The sequence below is a fragment of the Schistocerca serialis genome, chromosome 3, assembly GCF_023864345.2.
Source record: "Schistocerca serialis cubense isolate TAMUIC-IGC-003099 chromosome 3, iqSchSeri2.2, whole genome shotgun sequence".
NCBI lineage: Eukaryota > Metazoa > Arthropoda > Insecta > Orthoptera > Acrididae > Schistocerca > Schistocerca serialis.
In genome coordinates this window covers 521,782,929-521,807,477 of record NC_064640.1, presented here as the reverse complement: position 1 = coordinate 521,807,477, position 24,549 = coordinate 521,782,929, and the positions used below count along the sequence as shown (strand labels likewise).

The 24,549-nt window shown below is 44.6% G+C and overlaps 1 protein-coding gene across 1 annotated transcript in view; it reads right to left on the bottom strand.

Annotated features, from left to right (window-relative positions):
• Positions 1-4,018: 4,018 nt before the first annotated feature.
• Positions 4,019-24,549, bottom strand: part of LOC126470397 (elongation of very long chain fatty acids protein-like) — a 233,699-nt gene continuing 213,168 nt past the window's right edge. The window contains exons 8-10 of the mRNA XM_050098240.1: positions 10,493-10,657; positions 9,807-9,950; positions 4,019-5,308 (exon numbers count right to left, since the gene is read on the bottom strand). Of these exons, the coding sequence (XP_049954197.1) occupies positions 5,141-5,308; positions 9,807-9,950; positions 10,493-10,657 (477 nt within the window). The 3' untranslated portion in view covers positions 4,019-5,140. The remainder of the gene's footprint in view (positions 5,309-9,806; positions 9,951-10,492; positions 10,658-24,549) is intronic.

Below are 24,549 nucleotides of genomic sequence, written 5' to 3'. Positions count from 1 at the left end.
AGGGTAATTTACCATTTAGAAAAAGTGTCGATTACAAAAGTGCGAGGAGAAACACACACACACACACACACACACACACACACACACACACACACACACACACACACACACACAGAGTCAGTCACTTTTCCTAGCTTCGTCGTAGTGATAAGTACGCAAATTCTTTGCTAGCAGCGGGAAATTCTCTCTAAATTAGAAGAATAAGATTTTACTTTCTTTTGGCGTCAACCATTGGAATTTCATTATTTATTCCATGTTTTCGCTCTGGCTTAAGCCCGTGACGGAAGCTGGGCTATTCTTTCAGTCTTCTTACACTCTTCTGTTAATTCCATTTGGTAATAGTCCAAGACGGACATTCAGTGCTTCAAAACTGATCAATTAAAAGTTCTGTAAGATGACTTTTTCTGACCTAATTACACTTCCTTAGGAGTCTTCGACGATATGTTAACTGCTTCCCTCCAAGGGCTAAATTTACGCTATCTTTTACCTTAAATTGCTCCAGATGCATACACCCATATAATTAAACACTTTAAATGATTGCAGCGAATCGTGGCCAATCCTGTAGTCACACGATATCAGGTCTTTTCAACTACCTACGCTCAATATACTGGATTTATGTAAGCAGAATCAGCTAATCCCACGGATTTTCCTGTATTTAGTAACGTCATTTACAACACTTTCGCCTCGTTGGAATGAGGCTCACTGGTATCTGGTTGTTACACTGCCGTACACGCAAGGGCTATCGTTGACTTCATCAAGCCCATCCTGCAGTATTTCTATATTTACCTGGAATCTTCTAAAGATATCTTCCTCTCGCCGCAGACGACGACGGTCGGTTGTGGATTCTTGATTTGATGCTACGAGAAGGTGATGAAAGGTAAAGCCTCAATTTTTTATGGGAAACTCCAAGACTTTCAAACAGAGCAAACTTTCTTAATATTTTACACCTTTATTCTTTATGTCTGCATGTTTATTTCTGAACATAGTTACTCTGGTGACGAACAAATTTCTCCAAACGAAAACCCAGTATCTACATCTACATACATACTCCGCAATCCACAATACGGTGCGTGGCGGATGGTACCACGTAACACAACTAGCATCTTCTCTCCCTGTTCCACTCCCAAACAGAACAAGGGAAAAATGATTGCCTATATGCCTCTGTACGAGCCCTAATCTCTCTTATCTTTGTGGTCTTCCCGCGAAATGTAAGCTTGCGGCAGTAAAATTGTACTGCAGTCAGCCTCAAATGCTGGTTCTCTAAATTTCCTCAGTAGCGATTCGCGAAAAGAACGCCTCCTTTCCTCTAGAGACTCCCACACGAGTTCCTGAAGCATTTCCGTAACACTCTCGTGATGATCAAACCTAACAGTAACAAATCTAGCAGCCCGCCTCTGAATTGCTTCTATGTTCTCCCTCAATACGACCTGTTAGGGATCCCAAATGCTCGAACAGTACCCAAGAATAGGTCGTATTAGTGTTTTATAAGCAGTCTCCTTTACAGATGAACCACATCTTCCCAAAATTCTACCAATGAACCGAAGACTACTATCCGCCTTTCCCACAACTGCCATTACATGCTTGTCCCACTTCATATCGCTCTGCAATGTTACGCCCAAATATTTAATCGACGTGACTGTCAAGCGCTACACTACTAATGGAGTATTCAAACATTACAGGATTCTTTTTCCTATTCATCTGCATTAATTTACATTTATCTATATTTAGAGTTAGTTGCCATTCTTTACACCAATCACAAATCCTGTCCAAGTCATCTTGTATCCTCCTACAGTCACTCAGCGACGACACCTTCCCGTACACCACAGCATCATCAGCAGACAGCCGCACATTGCTATCCACCCTATCCTAAAGATCATTTATGTAGATAGAAAACAACAGCGGACCTACCACAATCCCCTGGGGCACTCCAGATGATACCCTCACCTCCGATGAACACTCACCATCGAGGACAACGTACTGGGTTCTATTACTTAAGAAGTTCAAATGGCTCTGAGCACTATGGGACTTAATATTACTTAAGAAGTCTTCGAGCCACTCATATACTTGGGAACCAATCCCATATGCTCGTACCTTAGGTAGGAGTGTGCCGTGGGGCACCGAGTCAAACGCTTTCCGGACGCAAGGAATATGGCAGCCGTCTGATAACCTTCATCCATGGTTCGCAAGGTATCATGTGAAAAAAGGGCAAGTTGCATTTCGCAGGAGCGATGCTTTCTAAAGCCGTGCTGATACATGGACAGAAACTTCTCTGTCTCAAGGAAATTCATTATATTCGAACTGAGAATATGTTCGAGAATCCTGCAACAAACCGATGTTAAGGATATTGGTCTGTAATTATGAGGATCCGTCCTTCTACCCTTCTTATATACAGGCGTCACCTGCGCTTTTTTCCAGTCGCTCGGGACTTTACAGTATGTTGATATTGTCGCTGTAGAATGTGACATTGTTGATGAAGCCACAGCCTCAACTGTGCTTGCACCGCTTCATCAATATGAGAGTGAAGTCCTCGAATGTGTTCTGTAAGTTTCGCAAATACACGAAATTCTGATGGAGCCAAGTCGGGACTGTATGGAGGATGATTGATAATGGTGAACCCAAGGCGTCTGATTGTTGCAGCGCTCATGTGTTGGCTGGCACTGTAATGTTGAAGGAGAGGGAGCTCCAAGTGTGGATGAACTCTTCGAATTCGGAACTCTATTATAGCGCGGTGACCGTCATGCACTGACAGTTATGTTACCACCATGGTTCAAAATGGCTCTGAGCACTATGGGGCTTAACATCGGAGGTCATCAGTCCCCTAGACTTAGAACTACTGAAACCTAACTAACCTAAGGACATCACACACGTCCATGCCAGAGGCAGGATTCGAACCTGCGACCGTAGAGTTTGCGCGGTTCCAGACTGAAGCGCCTAGAACAGCTCGGCCACACCGGCCGGCTTACTTACCACCATGTCACACGCTACAGTTAGGAGCCCTCTTGTGTGAGATGGCTGCAAAAATTAAGGATAAAGATGTGGAATGTTATAACGCGTGTTTTATTTAAAAAGATTAGGAGTTTTTACATAATCTCCGAGGCCTGACACTAGCAATTTCAGAGTTGTGTTCGGTAGATTTACGCTCCAGTACCATAGAAAAGAGATGGCGAATTGCTCCCAAATTTTTCCCAAAGCACGAGGTTGAGAAACAAAGTCATACAAAAAAATAGTATTGGTAGTTTATTCACCTCCAAGATTGGTGCTTCCAGTTCTTAATACAATTTTGAATATTTTTCTATAGAGTAAAGGTCGAAGTTACGACCTAGTTATTAGTTTGAGCTCCCTCACTGTGATAAACTTTCATTGGTATTCCCAGAACATTAAAATGCTGGCATATATTCTCTTCTTACGAAAACTTTTTATGTCAAGTGTGTATCTGTTTCATGTGAAGTTTCTGGCCCAATGTTGGATAGGGATTGTGGAGAGAGGAGAGAGGAGAGAAGAAAGAAGAAAAAGAAAAAGAAGAAGAAGAAGAAGAAGAAGAAGAAGAAGAAGAAAAAGAAAAAAAAGGGGGGGAAGGAGGGCCGGGGAGGGGGGGGGGGGGAAGAGAGTAAACCGACATCGATAAATACGGTACTGACTTCTGCCCTCGACTTCTTCAGACTTTAAAAAATTAGTCTATTTTAGGGTTCATCGGTTTTGACTGACTATGTGGTTGATCAGACAGTGGCCCATTGATACACGGAAAAAGAACACACAGCATGGAGGGAGTTCGGACGATAATATTTTTTCCTCTTCCGTTTACTGAAATATGATGGTTATGACTTCCTGCATCTTCGCATTATTATTGCTACGCTTGTAGTGTTTTACTGTTACTGTGGTTTGATCATCAGTAGAAGTTATCAGGAGACGAAAGTATAGTTATGGATACTATGTACGTGAAAAGTGTTCGTGTTGCTTGTTGCGAGCTTAAGCAATTAGCGGGTTGGGAAGGAAGGAGGGATGGAAAACAAACAATCGATAACAAAGTGAATTTATTAAAAATCTGATATGCAACGTATTTAAATTTTAAGAATGTTACAAAAGAAAAACAACAGCATCGTTCTCAACGAACGCAATAAGTAGCAAATTTACAAAAGACTATGAAAACAAGTAATCCGCGAGTAAATTAACGGTCATTGCTTTTGCAAAATTTATACAAGTTACACAAATAAATCAGTTTGACCAACCATTAACAAATTTTTCTCATATTCCGAAGATCTTTTGTTTTATTTACAACATGCAGTGAAATACTAAAAGCGTCATAGTTTGAACCGAATGACTGATTTTTCAGAAGAAAGCCTGTTTTCGTACACGCTCAAGACCCCTCTCAAATCACGGGGCACCTATTCTTATTTTGCTATGTGGGCGCAGGATTCTCTGAGAAAACTGCGAACAAGTGCTGGCCGCGACCGCCACGACGACTGCCACTGCCACAAAAGCGTCACCAGCGACGCCTCGGCACATCAGTCGCTCTCTTTAGCGTCAGTCATCAAACTCTATACTATACGTTTTGTTTATCGATAAAGTTTCTCGCTTTCGTGGTCTCTTTCACAAAAATCAGATTTGGTTATCTGTTTGGTGATACCAAATGTGTTTGATAACTAAATTCAAATACTTAAACAAATCATAATCTGAACTTCAACTTTGGTAGATCATACACGACTGTACATTGTGACTCTTTACAAACCCTCCTGTTAAGAGGAATTAAGTGATTTGGATTTTACTTCCAAGGAAGTGACTATCATCTTCACTGCTGTTACACGCCAGTATTCTGTCATAAGATTCACCGTACACCAATAATTACGGTTCTTCAGTTGAACCTAACGTAAATTATAATAATCAGAGCACTGCACATTTACTGTATGAATGGGTGTTGACAGAGAAGATGCGGTCCATCAGGTGAGTTTGTGTTCCTTCCGTTGGACAGCACATTCAGATTCCTTCTGCTGTTGTCTTTGATCACAGATATGAACTGAACCTACACTAGATTCAGTCTCACATGCACAAAATTACTAACATACACTCTTAACATACTCACGTCCATTATATTCGGAAGTGCTTGCACTAATATGTACAAAAAATAAGTTACTTGGCGATTTCACTAGTGATTTTGCAAGAGAACTGTCTGGTCAGGTATACAAAACATTGGAAAGTTCATGGTAAATCGCTCCCAGAAACCAATTTCGGAGACATTTTTCGATGACTCGTCTCCTGTATCTGATTCCTTGACTGGAGCAGCTTCTTTCGCTCGCGATCTTACCCCATCAACCTGCAACAGATACAACAAATATTTAATTGTAATTTACTTTAAGACAAACATAGCTTGGGTATATTTCGTGCAGTTCACACAGATTTTTATTAAAGAAATTCACAGAGATTCCTCTGCTATGAAATCTATTAAATTTCTTGAACATATTGTCTAGCTTTATTTATCGAAGATGTTGAGTTTGAGCGAGATCGGTGTGAAGGAAAGTATCGACATTGAGGTTAAACACACTGGCTACAACGAGGTGTTGAGCACTGACACGTACTGGAGGAGGAGGCGGCGGCAGGGAGGCAGAAAATTGCCCATACCCTTCTCGAAGGCACCCTAGTGATAGTCATGTTAATTGATTTGGGAAACTATCCAGCAGCTAAATTTGTATCCCCGGGCGGGGACTGAACCCTGTCCTTTGTGAATAAGAGTGTCATTTCAGTTTGCACTGTTACGGCATTTACTTCGTGAGTGGAAACATTGTAAAGTTTAGGACGAAACTGGCCAGCTCCAAATGACCATGTGAGCAGCATGGAATTGTTAGCATTGCACGAAACGCTTCTGAAGTAAAATTAAAGCTTAACATCTCTTAGACCTCTTCAAAATAGGACAACTAGCTTAGATGGGCAATGTTGGAGGAGGACACGGTCCCGGTTGCTTAAGAAAATATCCTGACATTCGTCTGAACTAATTCACGAAAACTTCGACGAAGATGAGGACAATGGGCAATGGTGATAGTTGCTCCCAACGGAGTAATTTGTGGAACAGTGACTAAGAATAAACCCCGAAAACCTGGACCATACCTTAAAACCTTGAGAGCCACGTTCCGCAACGAACAGTGCCCTTCGGTGATTAACACTCCATGTAATTCAAGTAGAAACACTTCGACGAGCGGTAATAGATTGGTAGTTAGTTGGGTTGGTGGAGGGATGGATTGGTACGTAGGTGAGTGAGTAGGTTGGCTTGGTCGGATAAACGCGAGGAAAATAATACACGGTGACAGTTTTTGAAGAGACCACTGAAGTATCTAATAATACTAGTAGTGACCTACTACCATATAACCGCATAAAAGATTTGCGGTACTAAAATTTAATTGTTGTTGTTGTTGTTGTTGTCTTCAGTCCTGAGACTGGTTTGATGCAGCTCTCCATGCTACTCTATCCTGTGCAAGCTGCTTCATCTCCCAGTACCTACTGCAACCTACATCCTTCTGAATCTGCTTAGTGTAGTCATCTCTTGGTCTCCCTCTACGATTTTTACCCTCCACGCTGCCCTCCAATACTAAATTGGTGATCCCTTGATGCCTCAGAACATGTCCTACCAACCGATCCCTTCTTCTGGTCAAGTTGTGCCACAAACTTTTCTCCCCAATCCTATTCAATACTTCCTCATTAGTTATGTGATCTACCCATCTAATCTTCAGCATTATTCTGTAGCACCACATTTCGAAAGCTTCTATTCTCTTCTTGTCCAAACTATTTATCGTCCATGTTTCACTTCCATACATGGCTACACTCCATACAAATACTTTCAGAAATGACTTCCTGACACTTGAATCTATACTCGATGTTAACAAATTTCTCTTCTTCAGAAACGCTTTCCTTGCCAGTGCCAGTCTACATTTTATATCCTCTCTACTTCGACCATCATCAGTTATTTTGCTCCCCAAATAGCAAAACAACTTTACTACTTTAAGTGTCTCATTTCCTAATCTAATTCCCACAGCATCACCGGACTTAATTCGACTACATTCCATTATCCCCGTTTTGCTTTTGTTGATGTTCATCTTATATCCTCCTTTCAAGACACTATCCATTCCGTTCAACTGCTCTTCCAAGTCCTTTGCTGTCTCTAAAATTTAATTAAGCTTGTTTATTTGATTTCACCTGTGACGGTCCCAGTCACATCGGTTTTCTTATTTTGTTAAGACTCATTGATTTCCTGAGACTAAAATTTCTTTTAGTTACTTTGTAAAATACAGCTTGTAGGGCTGTGTGTTGGACGGTGGTGCAGACACTCCCACCTTGTCTAAGCTGAGTCCAGCTGTGTGTGGCAGTTGAGTACCGTGTAAAATTTAGCTCGCAAGTAGATTCACCAAAATTATTCTCCCGAACTGATGTGTTATTAGATATTAACGTAAAGTGTCACTGGGCAAGAAAGGAGCACGGGTGGAGGGGAATCAACGCATAAACAGCAGTTTAATAATAAATGTGAGACATTTTATACGCCTACGATAAAACAAATCAATAAACTGAAGTCCGAATGCCAGCGAAGAGGCACAATATTCTATCATTACTTTTTCTGTTCACTGCAAGAAGACAGCCGTACAAGAAGTACGCTATAGGTCTTAACTCTGTGGCAACAAGTAGCTCAGAAAGTACTCAATTTTATTCTTAGTAGTTGAGTGGTTTCTCCAGACACACCAAGTGTGTGAAAGTTGTTTACACACATCGCATATTATGAATCATTGGAAAAGGCCTATCACATTCAGTTAACAATGTAGACTGTCATCTTTACTTCATCTATAATGCACCTCTCATTATCCAAATACATGAAGTAGCCGTCATAAGAAAATTTCTTTATAGTGGGTTGCGTTGCCGATGATCCCTGTAGTACGTGTTCACTCTGCCAGCCTTAAGTACTATCCGCGGATAGGAAGGGAGAAGTCTCCTTTGAAGTATCATGAAACTTTGAATTAAAGGCTTAAATATTCCCTATGTGTTAATTTTAGTTATGTTAATCGAGGTTGACTTTTTTTAGTGTATCGTGTAACCACTATACAGGATATAAGCGCCTGTAAGTGCAGATATATTTGTGTGGTACCCTGATATGTACACACAGTGTGTTGGTTGTTTTCCCTCTGCATCGTACAGTCTTCCCACAAACATGACAAACTTTGCGACCCGAAGTTTTCTGCACGGCCGTGACTGCACTACTAAGTGGACTACGCCTGTCAGTATACACTAACCGTTTTGCGTCCACACTTTAGCACCTGACCTTATGACCAGGGAAAATAAGCATTAAGGGTTTGCTCTTGTCATATGTACTTGGAGGTACTAATCAATATTAAACATACAACTTCTAATAGCTGTAATTGTTCATCGGCAAATGATGTATACTGACAAGCCGAAACATTACGACCACCAGCCACCTCTACGTAGGATGCCACCTGGTGGCGTTGCGGGAACGTGACGCGGTGTGACAGAAGTATGTAAGCACAGCAGACACTGACGGGGGATCACACTAGCTAAAATATGGGCTGCGAACGGGGAAAGCCACTGATATAAGTGACAAAGGGCAGATTACTATTACGCAGAGCCTGTGAACAAGAATGTCGCAAACGGTGAAGCTTGTTGAACATTCACGTGCTACTGCCGTGATAATCTACGGAAAGAGGTAGGAGGATAGTGAAACCACCACTAGGCTCTTCACTAAAAGTGGGGTTCAGAGGCTTGCCTGCTCTGTAAAGTAGGATAGATGGTGATTTGTCGCCCCTGTAGCATCTCTGCCGAAGGAGCGCAAGTGAAGCTGGTGGACGCACAAGTGTTTTCGGAGCGCACCGTTCATCGTACATTGTTGAACATGGAGCTTCGCAGCAAACCACCTCTACGTGTTCACATGTTGACCCAACGACAGCGTCAAGATTTCAGTGGGCACGGGACCATCGGCAATCTATCGTCGATCAATGGAAACGTGGCGGCTCTTCGGGTGAGTCACATTTTTGCTACATTAGGTCGATGGTCGTCTCTACAGACGCCGTCATCAAGGTAAAAGGCGGCTCGAAACGTGCAACGCACCACGGACGCAGACTGGTAGGAGCAGTGTTATACTATGGGAGACATTCTCCTGCACTTACGTCGGACCTGTGGTAGTAATGTAAGAGACGCTGACAGCTGCGAACCACCTGCAGCCCTCCATGCTTTATGTCTTCCCCGGCAAAGATGTGATATTTCAGCAGTATAATTGTCCGTGTCTGAGCCAGAACCGTGTTGCAGGGGTTTGAGGAGCATTATAGTGAACTCACGATGTCTCGGTGCCCAAATTCGCCTGACGTAAATCCTATGGAACACATCTGGGTCGCTATCGGGCGCCATCGCCGCGTACGCAAATCAGCGCTTCGTTATTGAAGCGAATTTCATGACGTGCGTAGACATCTCATGGCACATACTTGCACAAATTTTCCAACAAACTGTCGGATCCCTGATACGCAGAATCAGTGTTTTGTTTCGTTCCAAAGACTGACAAAAGCTATTAGGCAGGTGGTCAATGTTTCGGTTCATCAGTGTAATGTTATTCAGGACACCGTCCTCAGTCACCAGTAGAAATATATATTACACCCTGTGTAACTTCAGTGTAACATAGTATCTGAAATTTCCCAGAAATGTCACTGGTGTCAGATTTAGTGGGATTCGAAAAACTTACTTCCTTGTTAGCCACGCTACACTGCGATCTTGTCTCATCAGTTTTCATTTCTTTGAATACGCATTCGAAAAGAGGGCTTCAGGATACTTACATTTGACTCTGAGTGTTGGAGATATCCGTTCATTGAACTATGCACTGTTCCATTTGCCGCATCCTTCTTTTCAACCTCTTTCAGGTGTCCATTCTCTGTAACTGCTTCAGTTTTGTTGCTTGTCACTGCAGTGGCATCGTCATCCTGTGAACAGAGCGTGTAAATCGGTTTGGCTTTCAGCAGCAAGCCAGCATACACATACGCAATAAAAGCAATCTGAGAAACTCAGCAGTGGTTTTCTGAAAGCAAAATACAGTTGTGCGGATATTCTAATAAGATGAGAAACCAGGTAATGTAAAAGTTGTTCTCGACGAAATACTTAGATAAAATTCTCTCTTTTTCGCAGTGGTATGTTTTAATGGTATCTTTACGTGACCGCACTGTGAAGTAAGTCTGCAGACTGTTACACACAGAATACCAGCAAAGAAGCAGTTATGTTTCACAGTTCCTGTATATAACTAAGGAAGCCGCTGAAAGCTTGACATATTGAAAACTAACGCGGCAAGGAAACCTAAAGAATTTTGTCCAGTTTCAGGACATGTGCGAGATTTTTTTCTCCATCAATGCGCAATTCGTAAGCAGTTCACTTCTGCGATGCCAAAGGCTTCATTAGCCGAAGTGAAGTGTGCTCACTGTCAACTGCCGCTTTTGTTTTGTTAACGAATATTTTAAGATTTGTTACAAACCTTCTTGCTTTTCCTATCGTTTCTGTAGGCTTGTTTGTAGAAATCAGAGAAGAGGAAGTAGAACATGAGAGCGTGCATGCCGATCCACCAGACGAAGCCCTTCGGATAGTCGCATTCGATGAACAGCAGCTGGAAAGCGTGGACCATCATCAGCACGAACTGCACCTGTGAATTGGATAAACCAAATTACAGCTCTGCGATCGGAAAGTCTCAGTGCTCCTACATTCCTCTTCACCATTCTATGTCACAGTTTTATCTCACTTAAAAATTTAAAATCTAGTACTTACTCGCAGTGCTCTTAGAAACATGCTTTAAATTGTGTGATCGAACTAGCTGGAGATATATGTGTTGTTTTGTATTTCAAGGCTTGTATATTGGTAAGTATAAGAAAGAAATCTAAGACGCTCCATATATCTGACGTCAAGTAGCCTCCATCACCGCTTCCGAACTACAAACGACTGAATGACTGGTTTAGTTAAATCAGTGTAGCACAGGAACATACCATCTCGCGTACAAAATGTCAAATGAAGTAGAGGGGGCCAGTAGCACCCGATTTCATGGAAGAGATGTTCATGGAGATTAATGGACAATTTGGACATTAGTATTCTGCAAATTACACGGACCAGTCCCATTAGACCGTAGCTCGTGGTCTAGTAGCTAGCGTTGCTACCTCTGAATCACTGGGTCCCGGGCTTGAGTTCTGACCGGCATGGGGATTTCTCTTTGCCCAGGGACTGGGTGTTTGTGTTATCATCATTCTATCATAATTCGTGGAAGTGGCTAGATTGGACTGCGCACAGATTGGGAATTTGTACGGGCGCTGATGACTGCGCAGTTGAGCGCCCCCACAAATCAAACATCAAATATCAAACATCGCGTGACTTCAGTGTGACTACCGAGAATGTTCGACGTCCAAGTGCAGTAACTACTCACAGACTGCAGGTGACAGTACTAGCAGTGGAAGGTATGTGAAACAAGTCCGGGAGACGCGGAAAACAGTGCATTTGTCGTCGTAATGCGGAAACTGAGCGATTTATCTGATGTCGAAAAGGGCACGATCATTGGCTTTCAGCAAATGTTGCATTTGTACCGAGTGACGACAGGTGGCGTTTTCAAATAAATCACGTTGTATGCTATATCGGAGAGATAGCCTTTGGCGTGTGCAGGATGAAATGTCTGAAAGCAAACGTCTTCAATCGTTATGGTCTGGGGAATGTTTTCGTGACATTTGCTAAGTTATCTCTTGTCATTCTGCAAGGCACCACGGATCTTCAAAGGTATGCATCTATCCATGAGGACCATGTTCATCCCTACATGCAGTTCGTTTTTCCTCGGTACGATGGCGCCTCGTAGCAGAACGGTGCAACGCGTCACACAGCTCTCATGGTTGGAAGAGCATGAGAATGAATTTAGCGTATTTCTTGGACGCCAGAGCCCCAGGTTAAAACCCAATCGAGAATCTGTGGGCTCACCTCGATCGGCCTGCTCGCACCATGGATCCTCAACCGAGAAACCTAGCACAGATGTGCACAGTACTGGAGACTGTATGGCTTCACATTCCTGTCGGTATCTTACAGAAACTCATTGACACTGTTCCTCCAAGTCCCGCAGCGTTCCGCGCTGCAGAAGGTGATTAATCAAGCTTGCGGCAGATATTCGCATTAATGCGACTGGACAGTGTAAACGGTGATGCTGAGTAAATGTTTTAAGGAGATCAAACAACTATGGTCATCAATCTCCTATTCACCCTCCTCCAGCACGCAACATACCCAATCTGTCTTCGTATAAAGTAGTTAGTGTGAGGAAGTTCCAAATGGTTGTGTAGCGTGTATCTGAGGCACACGGGAACCAGCCCGGACTTCAGCTAGTGGGACGTGGGAAACCGCCTAAAAGCCACCTCCAAGCTGGCCGACACACCGACCTCTCATCGTTAATTCTCCGGGAGGATTCAATACGCATCTGGCATACCTCTTCGTTCTGGAAGCGGTCACGTTAACACTCGCAGCTACCTGCGCAGGTTACAAATTAGACCTGTGGCACTTAACACATGATAGCAATTTAGTTTTGTTGTTTATGTTTACATTGCAGCCTAGATTGCATGTTCCAGCACAATACTGAAAACTTTGAGGCGGCGACTGTACCTCCACAATTCTGTAATTCCTTACGACAGACACTGAACTGATAATTAAATCTCAAGTGCTACAAATGTCACCGTCTGTGCCATAAAGAAGGCAGATTCAGTAAAATCATCTCTTGCAGAGGGAAAAGGAAGCTATACTGTGTGTCTTCAGCTGATATTTCTCTTCATTTCGTTGTACTATCGCACACTCCAGGATTCTCGACATGTGACACTTTGCAGGTGCGACTGATGACACTGTTTTGCTTGCAGTTTCTGCCTGACATGGGCAAGAACAATAGCCAGCCGTAAGAAGAAGTGCACGTTACGAAACGTTTAGACAAAGTTTGCGTGTGCTGCTGACGAGCTGCAGCACCAGCATTCTTCCAGACACGTGCAGCAGGGCTCAACTTGCTGCCGAGCTTCGTGACTGCAAACTAAACTTGCAGCTTACCGAGCACGCCCGTGAACAGGCCACACGTGTAGTCAGACTAAGTCCTCTCGGTGATATGAATGAATATATTCCTAGATTTACGAAATATAATGGCGTATATGACTGAAAAAGCGTACTGCGATTCAAAAAGCCTTCGGAACGAAATCTCAAATTTCTTCGGATATACTTTCTAACGTTCCTACCGCGTTTTCAGAAACTTGTTGGGATAATGAACCTTCCAAACACACATTTGTGCTATCTACACATGACTGTTCGGAATGTGATGGTTTGCACTTTTTCACGTAACAGGTCACCTTCCCTTTTAGGAATGAATACCCCGTGACCACTACGTTTACAGAATCAAGAGAGATATGCTGAAGTCAGTTTGTGACCTTGGCACGGTCCACTCCATAGCTAACCTCAAAGTGAGTGTGATCAATAGCGAAAAAGTTTTGTAATAGGCAACAGTAGCTGCCATATGTTCTGAAGTTTCATTTCCTTCCTCCACCACTTTGACGTATCAGTATAGAGCATTCTCTTCAGTAGTAAAATGATTGCACAACTTGTGCCAAAAGTTTTATATTATATATGAGAGAGTTTCCATTTGTGGGCACTGTTCTCAGTGGAATTCATTAAGTGAACTCTTTCCCAGTTAGCGAATCCGCCACATATCGCACAGTTCTTTGAATATTTTTCAGTCAGTAATTATGAAGCTTTGCTAAGATCAGAGAAGGACGAGCTGAGTCGTACGACTGATTTGTAAGCCACAGATAAACCACACCATTTTAGAAGTCTCCAAGTAAACCGAGACCTGGCTTTTCTGTACTCTGTTACAAGAGCCACAGCGTCGCTCGATCGTGGTCTATATCGGCGTAAGCTGTCACGCCACTATATTTGATCGATGTCTCTGGCGAAAGTGATTTATAGCTGATAACATACTTAAAACCATGTAAGTGCTTTTCTTCTACGTGTTGGCACTAGCTACAAAACACATCTTTACCGTATGTGTATTGAGGAGATAGTAGTTTTTTTGCCCTTTTCGTTTTCCGGATTCACTGCTAGTTATGAGTTAACACTTATTTGTGATGGCTAGATTTCACTATCGCCGTCTCCACGTCTGGGGATGGAAGTATTCTATGCTGTTTTCTACTTTTTTTAACTTTCGTCCTGTGTGCGTTAAACTTGTTTTTAAGAATGTTAAGCATGGCTGCTGCAGCAACTTTGCATATGTAATATATGGAAAAAAAAGTCACCAGTTGCGGAAGATAGTAGTCGAAACCTCTTGACCTCGGTTTCAACCCATTTTATGAATGTCAGACGGAGAAGGTAATTAAAACGAGGAACGAGGAACGAGGAACAAGGAACATTTACTGGGAAAGTAGGGTATTAATATTCATGGCTCCACATACGCTGAACATCTCTTTCAAATCGGACTTTCCCCTAGTAATTTGGAAGATAAAGCTATTTTGTGAAGAGAGTAGGAAGTATATAGGTTGGATTTATTGGAAGAACTTCAATGTTTTAAACACAGTTTCAACAATAAGGATTCAATTTTTAACGACGAACTGCAATTGAAACATGAAAATATCTTCGATGGTTGTCGTACTATGCTTGAATTAACATACTTATTACATCGCGCCACTCTGTTTTCTAAAGGTCAAGCTCTTCATAAGCGTTGCCAATAAAATGTTGAATATGTGTGTAATGACGTCACTTCTAATGTAATTTTCACAAGCCTAGTTGTCATATTGTAACAATTTTTGCTTCTGTCACTCACTGTCTTCAGAGACTGTTATAAAAATGTTTCGGTTTTAGCATGTGGTACAGTTAAATCATATGTTTGCTGCGGATATAGGCCACAGGGTGTATCAGTGCCATCTTGGCGCAGTTTTCTTAATTTCTGTTCGCACATGAATGTTGCCTCGATAGTTGCATGTTTAGCCGTTACTGGTCACACGCGTCACATCTACGTATTATTTTATGCATGACAAAGCCAGATGGCCGGCCGGAGTGGCCGAGCGGTTAAAGGCGCTACAGTCTGGAACCGCACGACCGCTACGGTCGCGGGTTCGAATCCTGCCTCGGGCATGGATGTGTGTGATGTCCTTAGGTTAGTTAGGTTTAAGTAGTTCTAAGTTCTAGGGGAATTACGACCACAGCTGTTGAGTCCCATAGTGCTCAGAGCCATTTTTGAACAAAGCCAGATGGCTGTTTTCACGATTGTCAATTTTAATTATGACTTAGCCTGTTGGCGGCACATCATGGTCCGCATGTAACACTAGAGTTGTGGCTTATTTTAATAATTAATAACTTTTGGCTTTATCAAATGTTAGGCACTTGGCCTGTCGGCAACTCTGCTGTGTGTGCATTTGGCCATTCTGCTTGCATTTATGGTAACAAGTGGACGTAATTTTATTGTCTATTGTAATAACCTCCACTATACGCAGGTAGTGTTTTATAACATCCTAAAGTTTTGAACGTTGTATTTATCTGTGTATACTTATTTCGAATAAAGATTTCTGAAGAACGACCATTTATATGGGTTGAAACCGAAGCAAAGAGCTTTTTGAATTATCTACGGCAACTGGCAGCTGTTTTTATTCCATATATAACTTTTTTTTAGTTATTGGTATTTGGTGTGTTAAGCAATTGCGTACTGATTATTTGTGACCGTGAATGCCAATGAAAACAGCATTCGCCTGAAAGGATGTGGGAGACTGTCTAAATTTCACGCTTAGTCTCATCACCTCGAAAGTCGCATAGTTAGGATCCAGTTCCGGCTCGCCATGTTGTTTTCACTACTTGGCGCACTACGGAGCCGCCCGAAGAACGCAACAACTATGAAATCAAATTTGCCGCTCTTAATGAAATTCCGAGTACTCGTTCCTCGTTCCATCTGCTGTGGATAATTTAAAAACGAGCCATAATATTGCCTTTTTAAATATTATTAATTCGTCCTTGGTACGGTCATATAAGCCACGATTCTCGGAAATTTACCTCATCTCTCTGTGCATCAATCGTGGAATCCGAGCTGAGCGTTAAAGTGTGAAATGTTAATTCAAAGAAATGGCATGCGTTAACAGGAGGACGTTGGTGTAAGATAGGGGACACGTGAAAGACTCGTCATTGGATATATTTAGAGAGGAGGAAATTACTATAGCGCAGCATTTATTAATTTCTTGATAAGCACTCTTAAGGAACACACCAAGAGAGTACAAATCCATCTGCTGTTACGACACATTGACATCTTACCGCATAATGCGCGAAAAAGGATTAGCTTTTCAGCTGAAAGGCGTAGTTTGGTTAAGAATTTTTTTTTAAAGAGGGCGTCACCGTACCATCGGGAGAAATCAGCTTAGGACACGTGATTCGTAGGTGCCAAAATACAATTTCAGTTGCATGCCTTCTGATTTCGTACGGTAAAGTATCAAGCGGTGAAAACAAAATTGTCTTTACTTTCGGATGAACTACAGAATTTCAGATGGATGTTTCGTGATATCTTATGGCAAGTGAAATGAATAATTACATATTGTTATACCATCGTCATGGAAGAATTTGACATCCAAGGCTGTAGATGTCTATAGTTTTATCCTACGTTACTCCTGCCACCGGTGGAAATCTAACTTCGGAAAACCAGTCGTTTCCAACTGATGATGATCCAACCGATCAGGGATTATTCTATTACCTCTGATTTCTGCGAAATTGAACAAAAGAAGGGGCTGTATCAGTGCAAGTTGATTTCCAGACTGACTGATTTTTCTTAAACTGGTTTCTTAATCTCTTCTACAATTTGAGTGCAATACCCCTTTCTGGTTAACTGGCTATATTAACATCGTTCATAGTCTACACTTAGACTAGATGCAGAGCAACAGTCGAGAGAAAAGGGCGGGGGCGGGGGAGGTGTAGCGTGTGTAGCTCTCGATAGACGGAAACAAGTTTACTCGTCGTCTTTAGTCGTATCGTCGCTCACTGTGTTTGCAATGTCACGCAAAGCCGTGACGAAATTACTTAAGTCCTGACAAATATATAATCGCAATGGGAAACACTATAGCTTCGGCATGACTACACAGTAAGTATCGGTTCCTTGAGGGTTAGTCGTACAAAACACTTGCTGCATTTTGTATAGCAGCGAAATATTTTCGGAAACTGGTGGCTCTGATATCTGGATTTCCAATGATCACAAGGGACAGCGGAGTATGAGAGAGAGAGGTCAACGGTAGGCTAAGTACTAACCACTTTATTTTATCAGGATGCTCGACTATACAAGACAATGGGTACATTATGGGATACCGATTCTATGTGGTCACATACATACATAACATGGGAAACACTGAAAACATTAATAAACTATTTCAGAATAATCTTGAGCATAGGCGCATCACGCTAGGATTGTTGAGAAATGAATAACACACACACACACATATATATATATATCTATATATATATATATATATATATATATATATATATATATATATATATATATATATATATATAAGGAATACTTCTTATAAATCTCAACAAACGGAAATACTACTAATCATATAGGGTTTCATTTTGTTCAGCAAAGTTCTTATTTCGCAGTCAGAGGATTACTGAGGCTTTAAACGGCGATCAGAACCAACCGGTAAGATTTATATAAATGTTACCGCAAGTATAGATGTTCGTTTCGTTAATTCGCCCCATTCAAATAGGAATGTTTCCTAAGAGCAAACTAGAGATTCGCTTACGTGTCGAGGTCGGTACCACATGAAGGCGCAGTTCTACGAGGAAGACAAGAAATTTAATTGATATTACTCCGTTAAAAGCCGCACTCTGCACACTAGCATGTATTAATTGTTAGGCATGAAGCTGAAACGTTGAACTTCATTGAAATGGGCTTGGAGAGAGCACGTGGCCTGATCCAGACTACGAAGTTCGCTGTCTATATGCAAATTTTATTGGAGTAAGAAAGATCTTCACCAAAAACATTAACGCCTGTCGAACCGATGTACACTGTGAGATCAAAAGTATCCGGACACACCTAAAAACATACGTTGTTCATATAAGGTGCATTGTGCTGCCACGTACTCCATATATCAGCGACCTCAGTAGTAATTAGACATCGTGAGATTGGTTGGTTGGTTGGTTGGTTGTTTGAGGTTTAAGGGACCAAACAGCAAGGTCATCAGTCCCTTGTTTCAAATATACTCCATTCTGCTAATGGGACATCTCAGAAAAGTCAGAACAATAAAACGGAAAAAGGAAAAAACGTAAAAGGGCAGTCACGTTGTCATTGGTAAAAAAAAAAAAATGATGGAAGTCGGCAAGAGAACGAACCCCAACACTATGCTGAAGCAGCATAGGCAAGACCACCTGTGACTTAAAACGTACAACAGCTATAAAGCAGAAAGTACGTATGGGAATAGAAAGACTAACCAAGCCTTAAAAAAAAAAAAAGTATAAACAGAGTAAAAGGTGAAGAAAAGAGGATTCCAGTCAGGGAGGTGAATCGGGAATTTCTGAACACAGCCTACAGTGGGAGACACCCAAACACTCACCGCCCTGTCCCAACACCAGAGAGAGATTAAAAACCTTAAAACTGAGAATAAAAACCACTCTCCCGGAGGAAACCGAGAACCGGAGAGACCATCCGGGAATCGTCAGCCAACATCAAAGGTAAAGTGTGGGGGATTCTGTACTTAGCACGCAGAGCCAAAAGAAGGGGGCATTCAACCAAAATGTGGACCACTGACAGGAAGGCTTCACAACCACATAGCGGGGGCGGCTCATCACGCAAAAGAAAACCATGGGTCAGCCTGGTATGGCCAATGCGGAGACGACACAGTGTGGTCGAGTCCTTTCGGGAGAGGCGAAAGGAAGAACGCCATGGGCCTAGTGTCACCTTAATTGCACGAAGTTTATTAGACAGGGGAGTAGCCTCCCAAGAATTGGCCCATGACTGTGCGAAGTGGGATTTGATGTGAAGCCGTAAATCCGCTGCAGGAGGGGTTACAGAAAACGGGGGTAAGTAACTGCTCCCCCAGCCAAACGATCAGCGAGCCCATTACCCGGGACACCCACATGGCCAGGGACCCAAAGGAAGTCAATGGAACAAGCAGCACGGTGAATATCAGCGAGATGGTCATGGATGGCAGAGACCAAGGGATGGCGCGAAAAACACCGGTCAATAGCAAGAAGGCCACTCATCGAGTCCGTACATAACAAAACGCGGTTGTGTTGGGATTGTTTAATAAAGGTAAGGGCCTGGGAAATTGCCATCAATTCCGCAGTAAACACCCCACATGTAGGAGGCAGCAGATGACTTTCCGTTCCAACAGAGGACGTGAAGGCATACCCAACATGATCAGCAGATTTAGAGCCATCAGTGTAAAAAACAACAGCATCCCGAAACTCCCATAAAATTTGGCGGAAAAAGGAACGGAACACTACCGGGGGGATGGAATCTTTCGGACCTCGGCGGAGATCCATCCGAATTCGAGGCCGAGGAACTAACCAAGGAGGGGTGGAGGGAAGGGAGCGAGGAAGACAGGACAAAGAAGGAAGCTGAAAATCACGGCAAAGAGACGCAAGGCGCAGCCCAACCGGTAAACCCGCCCGAGCGCGGGAGTCGTATGGGCGACGTCCATGGTCTGGGAACAGGTTAGAATAGGAAGGATGAGTGGGAGAGGAACGGATAGTGAGTGCATAAGACACCAGAAGCTAGGTTCAAATGGCTCTGAGCACTATGGGACTCAACTGCTGAGGTCTTTAGTCCCCTAGAACTTAGAACTACTTAAACCTAACTAACCTAAGGACATCACACACATCCATGCCCGAGGCAGGATTCGAACCTGCGACCGTAGCGGTCTCGCGGCTCCAGACTGCAGCGCCAGAACCGCGCGGCCACTTCGGCCGGCCCAGAAGCTGGGACCGCCGAACTGAAAGGGGGGGGGGGGGGATCCCAGCTTCAACCAGGAGACTATCAACAGGGCTAGTAGGGAAGGCACCGGTGGCCAAACGGATACCACGATGGTGGACTGGATCCAGCACGTGCAGTGTGGAAGGAGCAGCTGAACCATAAACTTGACAACCATAGTCCAAGCGAGACAGAACTGGAGCATGATAAAGACGGAGGAGGAGGGAACGGTCCGCACCCCAAGAGGAGTGGGCAAGGAAGCGAAGGACATTGAGTTTACGGAAACATCCTACCTTCAGGAGTCTGATATGGGGCAGCCAAGTGAGCTTGTTGTCGAAAAGAAGACCCAGGAAACGAAACTGTGGGACCACAGGCAATCGTTGTGCAGCGAGATAGAGCTCTGGATCAGGGTGGATCGTAGTACGGCGACAGAAGTGGACCACTCGCGATTTTAAAGGAGATAATTGAAACCTGTGTGAGAGGGTCCATGCAGAGGCACGCTGTATAGCTAGCTGGAGCTGCCGCTCTGCAGATGCCATCGAGGAGGAACTAACCCAAATGCAGAAATCATCCACATACAGGGCAGGGGCGACCAAGGGACCGACAGAGGCCACAAGTCCATCGATAGCAATGAGGAAAAGAAGGACACTCAAGACAGAACCCTGTGGGATGCCCGTCTCCTGGGTCCGTGGAGAACTAAAAGCAGTACCAACTCGAACTCTGAATGACCGATGGATCAGGAACTGGCGGATAAAAATCGGGAGTGGGCCCCGAAGACCCCACTGATGAAGGGTAAGTAAGATGTGATGGCGCCAGGCCGTGTCATAGGCCTTGTGAAGGTCAAAAAACACTGCAACCAAACGGCGGCGCTGGGAACAAGCCTGCCGAACTGCGGATTCCAAGCGAAGTAAATGATCGATTGAAGACCGTCCCTCTCGAAAGCCACACTGGTAAGGGGACAATAGATCCCGAGATTCGAGGACCCAATTGAGCCGACGGGCTACCATCCGTTCAAGTAACTTACAAACAACATTGGTCAAACTAATTGGCCGATAGCTGTCAACAGATAGGGGGTTCTTACCAGGCTTAAGGACAGGAACCACAATGCTATCCCTCCACTGAGAAGGGAAGTCACCCTGGAGCCAGATACGGTTAAACACCCGAAGATGATGTTGCCGTTGTGGAGCAGTGAGATGCTGAAGCAGTTGGTTATGAATGGAATCTGGGCCAGGGGCCGTATCATGAGAAGAAGATAGAGCAGAAACAAATTCCCATTCAGTAAAAGGTTCTTTGTAAGATTCTGACTCACAAGGGGTGAAACATAAGGTGGAAGCTTCAGCCAGCTGTTTTTGATGAAGGAAAGCAGCTGGATAGGAGGCTGACGCTGACGCCACTGCAAAATGGGTCGCAAGATGTTCTGCAAGAACTAATGGGTTCGTACAAATGCCATCTGGGAGGTGAAGGCCTGGGAGGGTGGACTGCCGATGGCAACCTTGGAGAGAACGAAGTGTAGCCCATACCCGTGACAGAGGGACAGTAGAACCAAGGGAAGAAACGAATCGTTCCCAACATATCTGCTTGCTCTGTTTGATTAAATAACGGGCTTTAGCACTGAGGCGTTTAAAGGTAGTAAGGCTGGCTACGGATGGGTGCCTCTTAAAGTGTTGCAAAGCACGACGGCGATCACGGATGGCAATGGCAATGGCCATACTCCACCACGGGACTTGCCGGCGACGAAATGGTCCAGATGAGCGCGGGACAGCAAGGCTAGCAGCGCGAACAATCGCGTCAGACATGTCACGTCGGACGTCATCAATGCAACCCGACAAAGAGGGAGAAAACTCGACCTGTGCAGTGTATAGAGGCCAATCGACGCGGTGGAAAGACCAACGAGGTAAACTGTCTATCGGGGAGCGGGAAGGGAGCGTGATAATCAACGGGAAATGGTCACTATCACAAAGGTCGTCGTGTGGCGACCAGTGTAATGAAGGGAGGAGAGAGGGAGAAGAAAGAGAAAGATCAATGGCAGAAAAGGTACCATGACCGGCACTGAAATGAGTAGGGGAGCCATCATTAAGAAGGCACAGGTCGTGGTCTGCAATAAATTGTTCTATAAGAAGACCTCGTCTAGATGGAAAGGCACTGCCCCACAAAGGATGATGAGCATTAAAATCCCCAAGGAAGAGGAAGGGAGGAGGAAGTTGCTGATGAAGGGTGGTTAACGCAGCAGGTGTAAGAGTCCTGTCAGGAGGGAGATAAAGATTGCAAACTGTGACTGCAGAGTCTAAGTGGACCCTAACAGCAACCGCTTCCAATGTAGTTTGGAGAGGAATCCACGTGCTAGCAATGTCTGTACAGACCAACGTACAAACGCCACCTGAAGCCCGCAAGGATCCGACCCGATTTCGACAGAAAACACGGAACCCACAGAGGGTCGGTGAGTGAGCACCAGTAAAATGAGATTCCTGGAGAACCACACAAGCTGCAGAGTAGGACGAAAGAAGGGATTTCAATTCCGGAAGGTGACGATAGTATCCATTACAATTCCATTGGAGAACCACAGAACGATGGTTTAAATGAGGGCTGAACACGCTAAATCCAGTCATACCGCCGGGTCCCCACCCGTCACCGACAAGGAGGGGGCAACATCCATGAACGACAGGTCAGAATCCGGTTGTGAAGTCTCGGAAGGGACCTCCGGTGACACCAGACGCTCTTTGTCCCGGGACTTATGTTTCTTCTTCTTTTCAGGCTGAGATCGAGGAGGGCTGTGTGGCATAAAGGAGCCAGCTGCAGCAAGATCAGGAACAGAAAGAGACCGGGCGACCTGGGGGCCGACAGACCGCGGCTCTCGCGGTCGCCGCGCGGCAGCAGACCTTTGACCTGGAAGGTGCCGGGAAGGGGCATCCCGGGATAGGCGCCCTTGACCGGCAGACGCCGAAGGAGTGGGGCACTTCTCCGGCTGGAGAGGGGGAGCAGCGCCCACAGGAGAAGCTGTGGGAGCCGCAGGGGAGGAGGGGAGGAGAGGGGTCCGGGAAGGGGGTAAGGAAGGGGGAGGAAGGGGTGAAGATGTAACCAAGGCGTAACTAGATGTCATGGACACAGGGTGCAGTCGTGCATATTTCTTACGGGCCTCTGTGTAGGTTAAACGATCGAGGGACTTATACTCCTTTATCTTTTTTTCTTTCTTATATACTGGGCAATCTGGTGAACGTGGAGAATGACTACCATGACAATTTACACATACAGGAGGGGGAACACAGGGACTCCCCTCATGGAGTGGACGTCCACAGTCACCACAGAGAGCGGCCTTGGAACAGCGAGAAGACATGTGGCCAAAACGCAAGCACTTAAAACACCTCATAGCAGGTGGGATGTACGGCTTCACATCACAGTGATACACCATAATCTTAACTTTCTCAGGGAGGGTATCCCCTTCAAAGGCCAGGATAAAGGCACCAGTATCAATAAGATTATCTTTAGGACCCTTCTGAACACGCCGAACAAAGTGAACACCCCGCCGTCCGAGATTGTCCCGAAGTTCCTCATCAGTTTGAAGGATGAGGTCCCTGTGAAAAATCACACCTTGTACCATATTTAGAGACTGGTGAGGGGTAATGGACACAGGAATTGTGCCAAGATGGGTACAGGCACGAAGGGCCGCAGATTGGGCAGCTGAAGCAGTTTTTATCAGCAACGAACCCGACCGCATCTTGCTCAGGGAGTCCACTTCGCCAAACTTGTCTTCAATGTGTTCCACAAAGAATAAAGGTTTGACACTGGTGAAAGTATCTCCATCAGTCATGGTGCAAACTAGATAACGGGGGAAAGGTTTTGCCCCTAGACGACGGGCCTGACCCTCTTCCCAGGGGGTAGCCATGGAAGGGAAGGCCGAAGGGGCAAGAGAAGCTGCACTTGAGGAATCAGTTCCACGCAGAGAGACGGCCGCAGAAGAACGGCCAGAGTTTTGGAACCATATGCGTTTCATCTGCATAGTGTCCGCCCTGATACCACCCACTCCGATCAGGGGCTCTCCTCACAGGCGCCACCCAGCCACACCAAGGGCCGTCTGGCACGGCGGCCATTGCCGGGAGTTCCGATGCTCCAGGATGACGAGCAACCACTCCAAGGCATGCATGAGGAGGTCACAGCTCAGGTATCAGAAGTGTGATCCCTGTGTGTTCAGGGGACTCAACCAAAAGGGTACATAGCGACACCACCACATGGGCTGGCTACGGTGCTGGCTATGCACCCTAGTATCAGACAACGACGTGAAAGAAAAGGTGGAATGTACTAGGAGGGCGCACATCGGAGACACTAGGTAAGGTGCTCTTCCCCAAATGGCTCACACTACGGAGGAGAAATTTTGTAATGGAGGTCAAACCCCAGAGGGGGACCAAGGAATGCCAAAAGGAGGAGATGATTACACAACAAATCCGGAGTGTAAAACCCACAGAACCAGGAGGATAGCAGGGCCAACATAATCAAGGACACCAATAGAGGGAGAGGAGAGGGCGAGGGGAAAGGAGCATGGAGGGGAAAGGAGGGGAAGGGAAAGGAAATGAAATGAAATGCAGCCTGGGAGAGAAAGAAGGCTGCAATGGCTCGGG